The sequence below is a fragment of the Dreissena polymorpha genome, chromosome 5 (assembly GCF_020536995.1).
Source record: "Dreissena polymorpha isolate Duluth1 chromosome 5, UMN_Dpol_1.0, whole genome shotgun sequence".
Lineage (NCBI taxonomy): Eukaryota > Metazoa > Mollusca > Bivalvia > Myida > Dreissenidae > Dreissena > Dreissena polymorpha.
The window spans coordinates 46,332,414-46,349,649 of NC_068359.1; the positions used below are offsets into that span (position 1 = coordinate 46,332,414).

Genomic DNA, 17,236 nt, shown 5'->3' on the forward strand with positions numbered 1-17,236 from the left:
CATTAAACAGTACAGTAGATTTATACTGTCATGTGCATATGTTATTCTTTATCCAAAGTCATAATTAGTGGGCTATTTTTCTTTATTTGTACTGAGAATGGTTGAGTGGCTGATTCCAACAATAAGAAATAAATGAAAATGTGTGCGACGTTTTGCGTTTTATTAATCAAAAAGAAATAAGAAAAAAGTAATGGTATTAAATTAGTCTAATAATCTTAAAACAATGTCGAAAAAAGTCAAATTGTCCAGGGTTGATTGAGCATAGTATTAGTTACACATTGGGTCTTTGGAAGTTGACCTGTTTGTTGCCCGCGGGCCGACGACCAGCCGACGGCACAGTCACGCAGGCCACCGACCTGAAATACAGACGACAGTGTTTATATGCCTAGTGGACTTTCCCATCCTTCTAAATTGGATCAATTTATTTCCAAAATTAGGGATGTCTAGTATATTTATATCTATATTTAGATTATTTCTTACAGAAATTCCTTTAAACAAACAGCGCAGACCCTGATGAGACGCCGCATCATGCGGCGTCTCATCTGGGTCTACGCTGTTTGCCAAGGCTTTTTTCTAGACGCTAGGAATAAATGCTTTTTAGTGCAGTCACTATCGGTTTGTTTGGGCCAACGAAGTGTCATGGAGCATTTAGTATTAAGCTGGAACCGTCACTATCGTTCCTGCAATACTCTTCACACTCACCGTAGTCCTTTAAACACCTACTGGTAATTCGGTTGTAAAAAAAATGGCAATAACTCTGAAAAAATGAAGCAAGAAATATGGTTCTTAGGCATTGCGTCTCCCGACAATGAACGCTTCTTAGTGATGACGTTTAATTTAAGTTTATACCCAGATATGACCCAGACAAAAGTTTAGCATGGAACATAATAAATGGCAATAGCTATGCAATTATGAAAGCAAGGCTATTATGCTCTGCACTCCCAGCGGCGGAAATCGCCGAACGCATTACGGAAATTACCGATCATCAAATCATTGTTGTTTTATTATTTCGATGTAATTATATGGTATCGCTGTATACAATTTTATTTATTTATTCTGAACTCTTCTGTTGATCTTTGACAAAGGGAATAACGCTGAACATATAAAAACAATAGTTATGATTATTGTGCACTGCACCGCGTCTCATTGAAATCCATCAACCATATGCACCGGATATCATTAAAACATAAAAATATAACAAAGGACAATAACTCTTACATGGATGCACGCATTGTGGACTTTTTTCTCACTGCAATTCCCTTTTTGGAGATGTAACTATCTATGAAACTTAAAGTGATATCTTTTATAGTTTTGGAGTTATGCGCCGGAAAAAAAACGCATTGCCTGTTATAAGCTCCTATTATTATAGTTTCCGATGTATGCACCGGACAAAACGTATTGTTATAAGCCTTTGTTACCTTGATCTGCAACCGGAAAACCACAACATCGACATGCGCGTTCCTTTCACCACAAGCAACAACCATAACAACTGCATGGCCCTTCGCCAGGGCGTTATATAGTGCGGAAAAGCAATGGTTTACGGACTGACAGACCGAACGACTATCCCACCGACGGACAGGTGCATAGCAAAATATACCCACTTCGGAGGTTGGGGGTGGTGCATTTATGTTTACTTTAAATCCTGATTTGTACAAGAAAGTGTCGTTGTTGTTGCTTAAATCAATATGGTCGATTTTTGAAAATTTTCACTAAACCAATGATTGTAAAAATTGCATTACAATAAAAATTCGACATGTATCGTCTCCTAAGCTAGTATATTTTAACTGTGTGCACTATACCTAGCTGGGTATGGTAGCTCCTGTATGTTGGTGACGCTAACACCTGTCATGACGTCATAGCAATCTACTGACGTCAACACGCGGTCTGCTGTCGAAGAGACTCCACCAATCATGAATATCCGGTCGCCTGAAATGTAAGATTGAAGAAAAAAACATTAATGAGAGTGTTATGACCAAAAAATACCTGCGCTTTCTACTAAATGTACAATGGCGCTATCGATCCGTGTGATAAAATAATTTGATACTCAAACCAATATCAGTGAAATTGGAAATTGGTACTGGACAACCGAGCCAGCCATATAACACGTAAAGATTCATAATTAGACAAGCAAATTCGTTGAATTGATATCCCCCGCCAATATTCTTCTGGACACAAAAATGTCATATTTGACACTCAGATAAAAAAGTATTTGTTAAGATATAAAGGGCTATAACTTCGTTATTAACAGATGGTGTACAATGCCATTGGCATACATCATCCTCTTATCCATATATATACTCATACAAAGTTTCAATGAAATCCGCCAAAGCACTTCCAAGATATGGCTCCAGACACAAAAGTGCCGGACGGAAAGACGGACGGGCGGACAACGCCAAAACAATAGCCCTCCGCCTATGGCGGGGATAATAATCTCAAGAGCGAGTATCCCCGAACCCTAGGTTCAAGTAGGACACAACTCGCATAAGAAAGTGAATCTTAAGTAGTAAAAAACGGTAAAGCAACTGAGCTTGTCTTGTACAAATGTGAGTAGGTTAACTGGTTAAAGTGACAATAATACGACTTAAATACTGTTAAAAAGGGGGGGGGGAAATCCCAACAAAACTAATCTAAGCACATACCTACAGCAGCCGCGCCCATGTCGTGACGCGCCAAGAGCATATCCGCCACGTGGCGCCACCTATTTCTGGTGAGGTCAAGCGCGTCCAGCGCGCCCACGCTGATCAGCACGGAGTTCTTGTAATCGAACGAGCGGGACGCTCCACCGCAGAGGAACAGGGTGTGGTCAACAGCGACCAGGTTCGCATAGCAACGGGCGAATCGCAGATTCGGGGCGTTGCTCCAGCTAGTGAACAAACGACACTTCTATGCTTGTAAAGTGTATGCTAGCAGCAACTTAACACACGAGATAGGAGAAAATATTTACAAGAAATAATTATGTTGAATTAAATATAATTTTTCATTCTTAAAATTCAATCATTTACTTACATCGCATTTCAGATAAGGGCCCATTAACCAAACACATATTTTACTTAAAACTAAGATTGCATAATTTTCTTTGAATTGTAATTGACAAGAATTGCTTTAATTTTGAATCTGACTTGGTATATGCCTCCTCTAATTACCTCATGCTTCATTTATGACATTGTATTAATGTTATACGCACCAGTCCGAGTCTGCACACACAAACCCTGAAGCGCTTTTGTTGGGTTTAAGAGTATTCGTTATTCTTAACTCTAGTAACCTAATAGGTTGGATATACGGGCCCAGGTTCTTAAAATTCAAAAAGAGTTACCTTTTGGCGGAGGTATCCAAGCAGATGACGTCATCTAGCACGTGTAGAGCAGACGGTATCTCGCGGCTCTCTCCAAGCCCTCCCGCGACGTATATCCGGTCCCCGAGGCTGGCGGCGGTGGCGGCGTAACGAGGGCCGGCCATTGGAGTCACGTAGAACCAGCCGTCAGTGACAACGTCAAAACACTCCACAGTACTCGACACCCTAAAATCATAGAAATATACGATACACTTTGGAAATTGTAAAATGTTCTTTAATTAACATTATAATGGTGACTATACTATGAAGTCATTAACGCTCCATTGGTCATTGTCGGCTCATGTACAACTTTAACGTACCCCGGGTATTCTTAAGTATACTACCAAGTACCCGTGGTATGGAAAATATACCAAAAAGTACTTCCGAGTATGGCTGGGAGCCTTTAAGCGTATTTCCGTACCCGGAGTTCATGGTAGTATACTAAAGAGTATTCAGGGAACTTTTAAGTAGTTCCTGAGCCGACGCACTTGTGCATAAATATTACAAGCAGGTATACATGATTTAATGAATAGCAGTTGCGCTGTCATTTTAAAGGGTCGTACCTGTCGCCTTCCCCTTTCCCTCCAAACACGTATATCCGCTCGTTGATCGCGCATGCGCAGTGACTGTATCGCGCTTCGTTCATAGGGACTCCTTCTCTCCACTGCTTGGTGAATAGGTCCATCCGGAACACTGTCCGCGTCGGCAGCGGAAGCTCCGATTTCACGCAAGGGTTACTTCCGCCTGTGTGGGAAACAATTCACAATAAAAATCCGCCATTCAACTGTGTATTAATAGAAGTCTACAGACGTACGCTAATAAAGAACAGCCAGATGGACCCCTGATGCCCCTCTGGATTTTTTTACACAAAAGCACGAATATCTTTTTTAGAGAAAATATTCAAAGGCATATAATAAGAATAAGGGTAAACACCTCAATTAAAAGACATTGAAAATTCGCGGGTTTATCAAATACTTGTCACTTAACTAGCCCGGCTTTCCACCCTCACCATTTCAGCAGCAGCATGTACCTTATGTTATCCTGGATATTTAACTAATTGATCTTTAGACATAACATACATTTTTTCCACCACAAAAGCCATAAGTCCTATTCAAGCGATTAATTATTAGTTTATTGGTGCTAAAATCAATTTTAATGTACATGTACAGTTGTGTTGGGGTTTACCTATCAAGTACATGAATCCTCGCACAACGACTGCCGCGTGGTGTCGGCGGGGTTCCGGAAGTCGGCAGAAATGCACCCACTGGTTATCGGCGCTGTCATACCGCTCCACGTACTTCGCTTAAATCAAGAACAACAACGACGGAACTGTAAATTATTGTTTTTATGTAAAAAAAGTCTTCCTTTAATCGAACAGGATAAAGTATCGTCCCGGTATAACATGTGCACAGGCTTAACTGGGACGACACTTTGCGTGCATGCATTAAGCCCCGTTTTCCCAGAGCGCGGCTCATTTAGATATATTATTTTATACGACTTTGTTCAAAGGTCGCCGTGGCGTAGTGAATATGGTGACCACCTGGAGGTCACGGGTTCGATCCCCACTGTGGGAGCGTTCTCGAGATCTCCCCCATAGCCACCAAGTACTGGGTCTAGTCACAACACAATTTCGTGTGTCAATACTTTTCAATAAAGGAAAATTAATAACGACGTAATGACGGTGATGTCCCCTTATAAACCTATATAACAGAGCCAAATTCGGTTGATTATGTCCAGTAAATATTGTACAGTTAAAATAGATCCAGTGGTTTTAAATAAGATATCCAGTAATTGTAATTTTACGTAAATATTTGCATTTTTTTACGAGCTATTTCATAGCTAGACCGGCATATTAAAGGGATAAAAGTAACTTTAGTGTAACATGCACTTACGCACTAACGAGGCTTCATTCGACTCAAATCCGCCTATAGCCAGTATGTCCGCCGCGGCTTTTTTCGCATCGATAATCGCCCCCTCCGCAGAGGCAGGTTTGGCACGTGGTGTTGACGTCATCACGGGAGGAGGCATCGCTACAGTGACGTCGCCGTTCGGTGCTGGGTCACCCTTGCTACTGGAAGGTGCTTCGGAATCCTTCTGAGGAATGAAACACAATAGAACGTTAAGGCGTTGAACAGTAGCTATTTTACATCGAAGACATCTTAACATCTATGCCAAAGTTACGTCGAAAGCGCGGTAAAAGGTATAATATACATAAGCAGAATATATGACCCGTGTTAGACGTTAAACATAGATATTTAACATCCAAGACATCTTAACATCTATGCCAAAGTTACGTCGAAAGCGCTGAGTCGATAAAAGGCATCATATACATAGACAGAATATATGACCCGTTTCATGCGAAAATTGGTCGCATGCCGTATGATGCACGCGTAGCTCCGGACAAGCCTCCATCGCTCTTAAGTCACCACAGATTTTGCGGTCTCATCAGCGGACAGGGCAGCTCATGCCCGAGAACTGCGGGAATGCGCATGGTGGTTTGGAGCTATACAAGCCGCATATGGCATAAGACATTTTTTTCGCATGACGTGGCTCACAATTATATGGTCAATATGAGGTTTTAAAGGGCTAATTCCACACTGTGTGTTTCGTATGATGGTCTGCTTTGTATTGCCTGTGGCTGTCCTTTTATGGCCCCAAACATTTTCACCAAGTTTTGGTGAAAATATGCGATGAAAATGGTTGAGCGAATCAGGATACCTCGCCGTCTCAAATGTTACTTGTGCCGCTGCATAAGTTCCAGATAAACAACATTTTAAACCAATCAACGAGAAGAAGTATTGCACGTGCCTGGAGTTTCAGCAAAGCGGCGTTCTGATACTTCCGGGGTCGGGACACTGGGAAGTGAAAGGGGTCGTCTTTTGGTACATTTCGGGCCGTCAGCAACCTGTCAAAAGTACCGATGCGTGTACATATGTGTCGCGTTCTGAGAAAACTGGGCATTATGCATGTGCGTAAAGTGTAGTCCCAGATTAGCCTGTGCAGTCCGCACAGGCTAATCAGGGACGATACTTTCCGCTTTTATGGTATTTTACGTTTAATAGAAGTCCCTTCTCTCCGAAAATCTTGTTAAGGCGGAAAGTGTCGTCCCTGATTAGCCTGTGCGGACTGCACAGGCTTATCTGGGACGACACTTTACGCACATGCATTATGCCCAGTTTTCTCAGAACGTGTACATATATAAATACACAATAGTACGGTTTAAGGACATTGTCGGGTATTGCTTGAAATGTTAAAACCCCTAGTACGTGTAAATGAGGCCAATACATGTTTAATGTGTATTCGCCCTGCAAACGTTTTCAGACAATACTGCTTGAAAGACATTTTTATTTTGATGTCTCTTCATCAAGGGGCCTTTTCACGTTTTGGTAAATTGACAAAATTGAAAAATGTTGTTTCGGATTCGCACATTTTCGTTTTAGTTATGAAATTTGTGAGGAAAATAATTAAATAATTTGAAGAGTTCTGTTGTCGTCGTTATATTTTGTGAAACTACGAGGATTGCTTATATAAAGTATAAAATACATCTTTCATAGTATGAGGAGGATGGTCGAGTGGTCTAAGTCGTAGACTTTTTACCACAGGACTCCAGGGGTCAGTGGATCGATCCCTGCTGATGGTTACTTTTTTGTTTTATTCTTATTTTTTACTAGAGCTTTTTAGATCCAATATTCACAATTATCAATATAAAGCATTCAATGACAAATTTCAAAACATGTCAAAATGTGTGAAAAGGCTCATTTAAGTTACGATTAACATAAGAATAACTTAAATGTTAATTTGAGATGATACACACAAGAATATCTGTAAGGGGCCGTCCATAAAGTATGTCGCGTTTTTTTACCATTTGACCCCCCTCCCCCTGTCACAAACTGTCACACAATCTTGGACCCCCTAAAGTACGTCACAAACTCACACTTTCGAACATTTATTTTTTTAAATAATACCTATTTCAAATGTAATCTTAAACACAATTCACTATTAAACAGTTTTTAATTTTATATTAATATATATTATATTAATACCTGTTTTCATAACAGCTTTGTTGAGGCGAGGATTTCAATCAATGTAGTAGATTTAAGGTTTGTACTGTATTTAATTTACTCGCAACATTGGTTATATAATTAACACATATTTTTTGTTCCTTCCTTAATGATGGTCAAAATGCAATTGTCACTAAAATCCCTTAAACTGAGCATTTTTAAAGAATCTAGTGTCTGTATTTTTTCAAGGAGATACATTTTCTGTGATAAACATAAAGATAGAGCTTTGGAATGTAAACATATAACCCTTTGAACTAATTATTAGAGGCAATTAACCAAAGTTTATCAACACCATGAGGTCTGGCTTTTACTTGCATATCCAAAACTCATAACAACCCGCGAGCCTTTGGCCTCAGGCTTTTATGACTGTAGGGTTGTTACGGTGGGCAGTATGAATATTTATCCACGTGTAAACCACTAAAAAAAAAAAAAAAAATACAATTTAGATTTTATTTCAAACTTTTAAAAAGTAAGAAATGAAAATGTCCAATAAATTATTTCGTCATTTACTAATTAAATCTGCGTGGAGGTTGTGTCTATAAGCCGGCCCAGCCAAGGTGCATATTAAAAATCCGAACGACACATTCAGGAGATACGCAATTCGTCTTATTTTGACAAAAAACTTATTCAAATGTTTCACTTTTTTTTATAAATATTTTTAAATTCTACTAAAGAAGTCATAAATAAATTAGTTAAAAAAACGCGTGACATCACACATGGCCTGACCCCCTCCCCCATGTCACAAACTGTCACACTTTCTTACACCCCTCCCCCCACCTTGAGCGTGACATACTTTATGGACGGCCCCTTATTAAAATAAGAATAACTATAAGAATAATTTGCGTCGCTTAACATGAGAATATCTATATAATTAATTTGAGACCCGCTAATTACATGTACAGGGTGCAGGATCACGTGACGTTGTGGGGTTCACAAACGGATATTAATGGATGAAAACACACCAGTAAGTGGTGCTTTTTAAATAACTTTTTAAAACAATTTTTCTTAAGAATTTCAACTAGTGCATAAAAGACAGTTTTATGCGACATACGGAAATGTGAAAAACATTAGAATTACTAAATTTCATAAGCCTGTGTTCTTGGACAAAATTCTATGTTTACAACATTCATTAACATGGTTATGCTGCACGCAACGTGAAATTTTGGTACCGATTTCAGACGTATTCAATTATGTATTCTTAAATCGTAAGAGATCGACACAAACTGCAAGAAAACTGTCTTTTATGCACTAAAGATTTTTGCAAACATACCGGTATTTCAATAACTTGAGATATTTGCACACACAAAAAAGTTGTTAACGGTGTGTTTTTATTCTGTCCTGCCCGTGTGTAATCATATGTGAACCCCGTTGATCCTGCACCCTGAGGTATACAACGTATAAACAATTGTTACTGCGCCTCAGATGAGCGTTCCTCTGATTAATGTGCGTTGATATGCCAATCGTCAGTCGACACCATGGCGACGTACCCGGTTGGATTACACTTTATTTAGTGGATTGTTACCTACCAGTTAGCAATGAGAACCAGCTCCCGGAACTTGTCGTAGCCGCGCAGTATGGCCGTTGTCTCTGCGCAAGTGAATAGCTCGGGTATGCACATCTGGTCAAACCTATAAACAACGCGCACAACGGACGTTACGGATTTTTGTTTGCACATTCACGTTTAAAACACCGACACTATAATCGTTTTCAACAGACGTTAATAAATCATAATAAAATAAAAGTAACGATATGATTTTCAAAGGTCTTTCATTACCTATGCCCCACAATCCCCAAAAAATTTCCACAAACGACGTTGAATTGATTTAAACTTTATTGAAATGTGCGTTTACTTAGTTATTTAATATTAATCCATATGTTGTTAAATCTATTTGAAGTCAACTCTAATTATAACGGAATGTCTGCGTTTTGGACAAAAAGTATTTAACATGTTTTGATTGATTCCTTAAGCCATGACATGTGTTATTTGAGAAATAGACTAGCAGATGTAACCGATATTAGAAGGTTGCTAGTATGAAAGTAAGTTGCATGTACCTTTTCCCAAAATCAAATGTTCTAACACGTTCTAAGTGATAGCATTTCAAGAACAAACTCGTACTCGTAATGCCTACTGAATCACTTTTACAACCTGATATATCCCATGACTCTCGGGATGTGCTTGATTCGTTGTTCATCAGCAAGCAGCCAGCGCATGGCAATCGTGAACACCTCGTACTCTGACGTCACAACTAAGTCGTCTGCGAAACAATGAAACTTCATCATATAGTATATATTCAATTTGGCATCAACAGTTTTGTAATCTGACATGAACAGTTTCGCTTATAAAATAGTATGTTTGTAAGTAAATGATGCTAGATTCGTTCAAATAGTTGTACGATTAATTTTCCACATATCCTGATCATACATGTTTCAATACCATGCACTTTTACTCAACTGGTATAGAAATATTACCCAATTACTAGTATTTTTCATTGTAACAAACGAATAGGCGGATCCAGGGGTGGGGGGGGGGGGGGAAGTCAATTCATTTGATGTTTCACACTTAACTAGATCTAAATTACCTATTTAACCTTGTCAAAGCCTTCAAAATCACTAAAATCGTGGAGCTTCCGTGGACCCCCAAAACTATCAACTATACACTTTTGGGGCATTATAAGAAGGTACTTTGATGAGAGTATATAAGGCGTGACATGCTCGAGAAGTGGTTGTCAACGCCTTCAAAATCATTAAAATCGTGAAGCTTCCGGGGGGCTTCGCCTTGGATCCCCTAAACTATCAACTATGCACTGTGTTCGGTATATTAGAAGGTACTTTGATGAAAGTATATAAGGCGTGACATGCTCGAGAAGTGGTTGTCAAAGCCTTCAAAATCACTAAAATCGTGGAGCCCCCCCTGGACCCCCAGCAAATCTTTCAATATCCCGCCCCCCCCCCTCTAACAAGAAATCATGGATACGCCCCTAAAACGATTTGCACTTTTCTTAGTAAACGACGTAACAAAATTCGAGATCATACAGTTTTGTAGATATGCATGAAGCACACTCATACAACATCTTGCCGGACAAGATGGGCAGTTTTCAGTGACTGGCATAAGAAGGCCTTGAAATATTTCCAGAGACACTCACCCTGCAAGGCCAGTAGGCCTAGCGATCTACTCATTCAGCAGTTCTATCTGCCGTCCTCCAATTTATTCGTTCTATTGAAATACATTTTTTCTGATGATAACAAAACCAAGACATCTCCACTAAAAGACAAGCTTGAGTGAAAAATTTATGTTGGTAAATTTAAACTAATGTGCATGGAATTGATACAGCAATGCAGTGAACAATGTGATCACGTCTGCAAAGAACCCAGAAACAAAGCCGACGGCAGAGTGTTACCCAAAGATCTACAAAAACATCTTAAATTATAGATTGTGTGTGTTACCGGAAGAAAGTATCTGGCACAGCAGGTCTACGTCCATGTACATGAAGAAGGAAGTGTCCGCAGCGGCGCTGAGGTTCCGCACGATCACCGCGAACAGTTTCTTGAACAATTGGCCTTCCGCGTTCACTTTGCTTTTGGCCACCATTTTCACATTCTGATCTAAGGGAAGGCTGTCTGTAATGGCGTCCAGGTGGCGCTTGAACGAGTTTACCTATGGGTACGCAGTGGTAAGACCGGGTGTCATCAAACTTTTTAACGGCATCTTTTTAGCTTACGCTTTTAAGAAACGCGAATTAATAGTTAAACATGATCACTATTGTAACAACGCGAAGAAAAAAAGTTATCAAAAGTGTATGCGTACCTCTACATATTGCGATACAACACATATATATTCGTGCTTAACGGATTGATTGAGAACACGATACAATAACTTGAAATAAGTGACGCTTATCATTTCTGGCATATTCCGTGTACAGTAGTTTTGAAACAAACCCATGTATTGCCTTAATATTACTGCAAGGAATGAAAGGAGATGTACACCAAAATAAATAAATACGTTTAAAATAAGAATAGTTTTGTTTCATTACCCTGAGAACGTCTGCAACAATCAGTATGTCCGCAGCGATGCTAGGCATTATCGTGAGTTTTCCGGTGTAACAGAACTCCAAAAAGCAGGCGAACGCTTCGGGGCTGACACCCTTGATCTTGAACTCAAACGGGATTCTCCGGCCGGTACTCTTACTGAACATATCCGCAAAGAAGTCGCTCTGGCAACTTAGCGCTATGCGGTGCGCGCCAAACAACGTGCCGCGTACGTCGATGACCACGTCGATCAGATGTTTGTTCTCGTACAACGTGGCCAAGAAGGTCCCTATACTACCGTAGTGATCGAGCGTGTCGACGGGGACCTTCAGGATTCTTTTGCACTTGTTCAGGAAATCAGAACTGTCCGTGGCGGGACTGCTCAACGCTGCATTCACCAAGAGTTCCGAGAGCTGGTCGAACGTCTCGCAACGCTGCAACACGTGGTCGGTGTTCAGGTAGAAAATGTCACTCGGGATGAGTCCGGAAGCGTCGTCTACGTCAAACACGCGATGCTTCTTCTTCAACGATGACTTCGGAACAGCTGGCTGACTGAGATCTGAACAAGGGTACAATAGAAAAGGTAAGTAAACGTGCATAGAACACGCTAAAGTTATTCAATACAAGAGGACCACAAATGGTCCTCGGCCACTCACCTTAAAGACCTTAAACGGTGTTCAGCAAGATTGAATTGCAGAGGGATATTTATACAAGTGCAGTGTCGACAAACCATTCATTTCAAAACAATGATATATAATTACTAGTATTTGTGCCAAAAAGAGACTCATCCAACGAACATTTGAGCTGAATTATTTAAAATATGGTCAGAGGTCTGCGACATCATTTTCGAAATTTATTTTTATGCATATTCTGAAAACCAGCAGCCATTAAAAAATTAAAACCGCATTATAAACTGCTCCCCTCCCCCAGCCCGGCAGCCATATTTGTTTTGCGGACCAACACAATCTCATAATTTTTTCAGAAATTCGCATAAGCAGTATGTCTGATAAATCATATTGAAATCCTTAATATGAATTTTGTTTAAAAAAACTATCGTAGTGCAATAAAGGAAAGCCGCATCAACAATCCCCATGCAGAGTTGTCGTCGCATTCAACGAACTAAAATATTGTTTTGGTATTCGTTAGATGGCCATTCAACAAATTTTTTATTAGTGATACTGCTTTAAATGCTGACTATCCGTTTTTTGAGAAATAAATGTCAGTTCGGTGAAAATTCATGAGGTAGTTGAAAATAGATTTTTTTTATTAAAATTTGACGCCGGGCGAAGGACGGTTGCTCACCGCAGTCGCTCGCTCTGGAGTATACTGTGTGATCAGGTGAGCTAAATTACGCATGATAGTGTTAACTTGTTAACAGGTTATGTAAACTTAAACATTATTTTTAGACCTGAATATCCTTTTCTAATTCTCAATTTCATATCGCTTATCTATGCTTATGCTTAGCCAACGCGGCATGTACACGGTGCCTATACCACGTGACTTTTTAAGATCTGTGTTGGGATAATAAAGCGCGACCCATTTAACATTTTTAATATTGTCTTTTTAAATATTTCACCATTTTAATGGAATCAAGTGGAGAGCCCGCTGATTCGTGAAAGTTTTTTATAGGTATCATGATCTTTTTAAACAAATAAGCATTTTTCAGTAAAGTGCAACCGCGCGTTTGTAATATGAAGTCCCCACACTGATCCGACATTTTCCAACCGTTCAAACGCACGGTTGCACTTTACTGAAAAAATACTTATTTGCTTTAAATTATCATGATACCTATAGAAAACTCTTACAAATGCGCGGGCTGTCCACTTTATCCCATTAAAAAATGGTGAAATATTTAAACAGAGATCCTTAAAAAAATAAAAATGTTGACTGGGTCGCGCTTTATTCTCCCAACACAGATCCGAAAAAGTCACGTGGTATAAGCACCGTGATGTGTGCGCGCTTACCATGTTTCACGACGATATTCGTAACCTCAGTAGTCGCGATGATCTCAGACTCACTGATCGTCTCGGCCAACATTGTATGAAAGCTTCCGTCTTCATCAGCGTCTAACGACCGCAGTTTGTCCGGGGCAATCGTATATACCACTGGCTCTGCATCAACGTTATCTATATTGCGCAGTTTGTCCGGGGCAATCGTATATACCCCTGGCTTTGCATCAACGTTATCTATCTTGCGCAGTTTGTCCGGAGCAATCGTATATACCACTGGCTTTGCATCAACGTTATCTATCTTGGGAGTCTCTGGCAAAGCCGGTATTTGTTCACACGTAACTACACCAATATTGTTATCAGTCGTAGTGTTCATGTTCTGCGTAACTACACCAATATTGTTATCAGTCAGTTTGTTCATGTTCTGCGTAACTACACCAATATTGTTATCAGTCGTAGTTTTCATGTCCTGCGTAACTACACCAATATTGCTATCAGTTGTAGTTTTCATGTTCAGCGTAACTATACCAATATTGTTATCAGTCGTATTGTTAATGTTCAGCGTAACTACACCATTATTGTTATCAGTCGTTTTCTGAGGAGACTCTGGAACACCTACAGCTCTCTCAGTCACAGCCTTGGCGCCTGTACTATCTTTAGAGGTATCCGTAGATCCCTCTGTCATTTCAGACTCCGACATGGGCCGGTCTGCAAATTTTCGCTTCTTCTGAATTGTCTGAAAGACGTTCTTTTTCGATGCCATTCTATCGCCGCAATATGACGACGATTAAGAAAAAACACCAACCTTTTTTAAGTAACGTATCTATGACAGTCAACTCGAAAAAAATTGGCCTAAGTGTTTAATTTCGCGCGCGTTGCTCTACCGTGGAAAAGAAACGCTGTTAGGCAACGACGTCAAATAAAAGGGTTTATGACGTTAATTTGACGTCATATATGCATTCACGTAACGACGTCGGTTTATTTGTAAAAACAAACTTTCAAAAAGCCCATTTCGGCGAAATATATAAGGAAAGAGTGAAACTTGTTCTGTGTCAATTTATATTTATCCCTACTGGATAAGATACTCAGTATAAAATTATTGTTTTGGGTTTGCATTAAGTTCAGTCTGAGCCAGTGCGAGTAAATGCTAGAAGGGGTCAATACTTTATAGGCAGAAGAGTCAGACGCGTACGTCATTCAACAAAGCAATCTAGAATATAGAACCACCGGCCTAACCACCGATATAGGACATGGTTGTCCCCCGGACAATATCTTCTCTGGTATATCCGAGGACATTATTCCCGCCCCCTTCACCCTGAATCCCACCTGGTTGAGATTGACAGTCACGACACTATGGTTGACTCTCCCCACCCCCCCTTCCCCGCTTCCCGTGATAATAATAATAATAATAAAAAAATCTTTATTTAAAGAAGATAGACTTGTTAAGAAATACATCAGATCAAATTACATAATATGCAATTTATATAATACATTTCTTATTTTCAACAAGGTCTTCTAACAAGATACAATTTACAACAAATACATCATACTTCATCTTGAGCAATAAGAACAAAAAAAAGAATCATATATGCATACACATATAATGATATATATTATAATTAAAAACAAATGACAGACATAAAACTACAATAACCATTTATGCAAGAACAGTATTTAAACATTAAACTAATGTTATTTACTAAAACAACATGAAGCATGTTCAGTTTATTTCATAAAGTGTGGAAGAAAGATAAACTTTTAATTTTTTCTTAAATGTAATTAAATTGTTTGTTTGACGTATAGATTGGGGTAACGAATTCCAAATTGTTTTGCTAGAAAATTCAAACGATTGTTTGAAATAGTTTGTTTTGGGTATTCGCACTAGCTTTAAATCCCCCTTTTCGCAAGATCGCAAGTTATAGTGAATATTGTGTGAAGGTGTCAAAAGGTCACGTATGTATGTTGGGGTTTGATTGTGAAATGCTTTAAATACAATAACTGACGTGAAATAGTGATTACGCTGTTCGAAAGTCAACCATTTTAGATCTTTAAATAGTGTTTTTGAATTAGTGTTGTACTTTTTATTTAAAATATGTACACCACAACGCTTTTGTATTTTGACTATTCTATTAATTTCCGTTTTGGCCGCTGAACTCCAGGTAACGCATGCGTAGTCGGATATAGGTGAGATATAACCATTATAGAAGAGCTTACGCATTTCAAGGGTTAAATATGGTTTTATTTTTTGGAAAAGAAACATTCGTGATGACATTTTTGAACAAACGCTGTTAATGTGTAGTTTCCAAGATAGAGTATTGTCAATATAAAGGCCAAGAAGTTTTTGACAATTTACTGTTTTGATCAACGTATCTGAAATTTTAAGTTTTAGATCTGTCATGTTTTGAGCTTTCCGTTTTGACCCTAATACCATACAAGTAGTTTTTAGTGGATTAATAATCATGTTATTAGTTTGGCAACAATCATTTACAATCGAAAGATTTGTTTGTAGCTTATTTTGAAGTGTTTGAATATTTGTTCCCACAGTGTGCAATGTTGTATCATCAGCATACATTGCAGAATCACATGTAAGATCTAGCGAAAGATCATTAACGTAAATAAGAAATAGAAGAGGTCCTAAAATAGATCCTTGGGGAACACCAGCAATGATGCTTTTACAAGTAGAGGTAGTGTTTTCTGCTTTGATAAACTGAAATCGATTGCGGAGATATGAAGAAAATAGGTCGCATGACCTATCATTAAAATGATAAAGTTTTAATTTGTGTAAAAGAACCCTATGGTCCACAAGATCAAATGCTTTTTTAAAATCCAAGAAAATTGTACCTACCAGATTTCCATTGACAATTTGTTTAAGCCATGAATCAACTATATTAATCAATGCTGTTTGACAAGAATGATATTTGCGAAAACCAAATAGGTTCAGTCTTCGACGATGAAGGGCTTTAATTAAAAGGTGTGAACAATTTAACGAGTCTGGTGAGAATTTCGATTAACCCATTTATGCCTTGTGGACTCTCCCATCCTTCTAAATTGGATCAATTTATTTCCAATATTAGTGATGTCTAGTAAATTGATTTACATATTTAGAATATTTCTTACAGAAATTCATTTAAGCAAACAGCGCAGACCCTGATGAGACGCCGCATCATGCGGCGTCTCATCTGGGTCTACGCTGTTTGCCAAGGCCTTTTTTTCTAGACGCTAGGCATAAATGGATTATAGAAGACAGCACTCGAGCGTGTTTAATACATATATTACTTGTTGAAGTAAAGGATTTGTTTAGAAATCAATGTTCGAAACTGTAATACATGTATGTTGATGACGAATTGAAATAAAAAATACTGATTGAATATTTATCATACATTATAAATAAGTAGCTTCGTTAAGATAACGAGTAAAGAGGGGGGGGGTGCGGGATTAATATCAAAGAAGGCTAGTGATCGGGGTTGGGGTTATTTTTGTGTTGGGGGGATGATAATGTCCTTTACCACAAGCATATTTTTGCTCTATCAATGTTATTTGACTGTACACCAAGAATGGTAATGTTATGCGTTGGAAGAGTTATTTATTGTACTTTTTTTAATATAAAGTCATGTCGACCATAAGATTTGTTTTACACAAAAGAATAAACTTTGCCGTTTTGAAAAAAATTAGAAATCTATACCAAATATCAAACCCAATACACTAAACAATCACTTATTGGAACAATGCCAGGTAAAAATCTTTTTTTTTTCAACAAGAGGTCCTTACAGCCCTGGGCAGCTCACTGGAGGCATCTAGGTAGAAATTAGTATGTGCACTCATTGTGATATGTGTGTAATCACTGTGGTTTGTGTAACAGTTTTTTACTC

General features: G+C 38.8%; 2 protein-coding genes across 6 annotated transcripts in view; both read right to left on the reverse strand.

Moving 5' to 3' along the window:
- The window catches only part of LOC127880518 (protein rolling stone-like), a 317,579-nt gene that overhangs the window by 287,404 nt on the left and 12,939 nt on the right, over positions 1 to 17,236 (reverse strand). The window lies entirely within an intron of this gene.
- Positions 147 to 14,275, reverse strand: LOC127880501 (kelch-like protein 3). 2 transcript variants are annotated; one of them, XM_052427804.1, is made up of 13 exons: positions 13,383 to 14,275; positions 11,424 to 11,977; positions 10,837 to 11,047; positions 9,539 to 9,647; positions 8,919 to 9,020; positions 6,140 to 6,236; positions 5,224 to 5,422; positions 4,517 to 4,633; positions 3,895 to 4,075; positions 3,314 to 3,517; positions 2,640 to 2,863; positions 1,800 to 1,926; positions 147 to 356 (listed from the first exon to the last, which is right to left on the reverse strand). In XM_052427804.1, the coding sequence occupies exons 1-13, from the start codon at positions 14,128 to 14,130 to the stop codon at positions 272 to 274; spliced, it is 2,958 nt and encodes a 985-aa protein (XP_052283764.1). In that variant the 5' UTR covers positions 14,131 to 14,275; the 3' UTR covers positions 147 to 271. The 2 variants fall into 2 exon arrangements, with proteins under 2 accessions (XP_052283764.1, XP_052283763.1); XM_052427803.1 differs by having other exon boundaries at positions 5,224 to 5,425.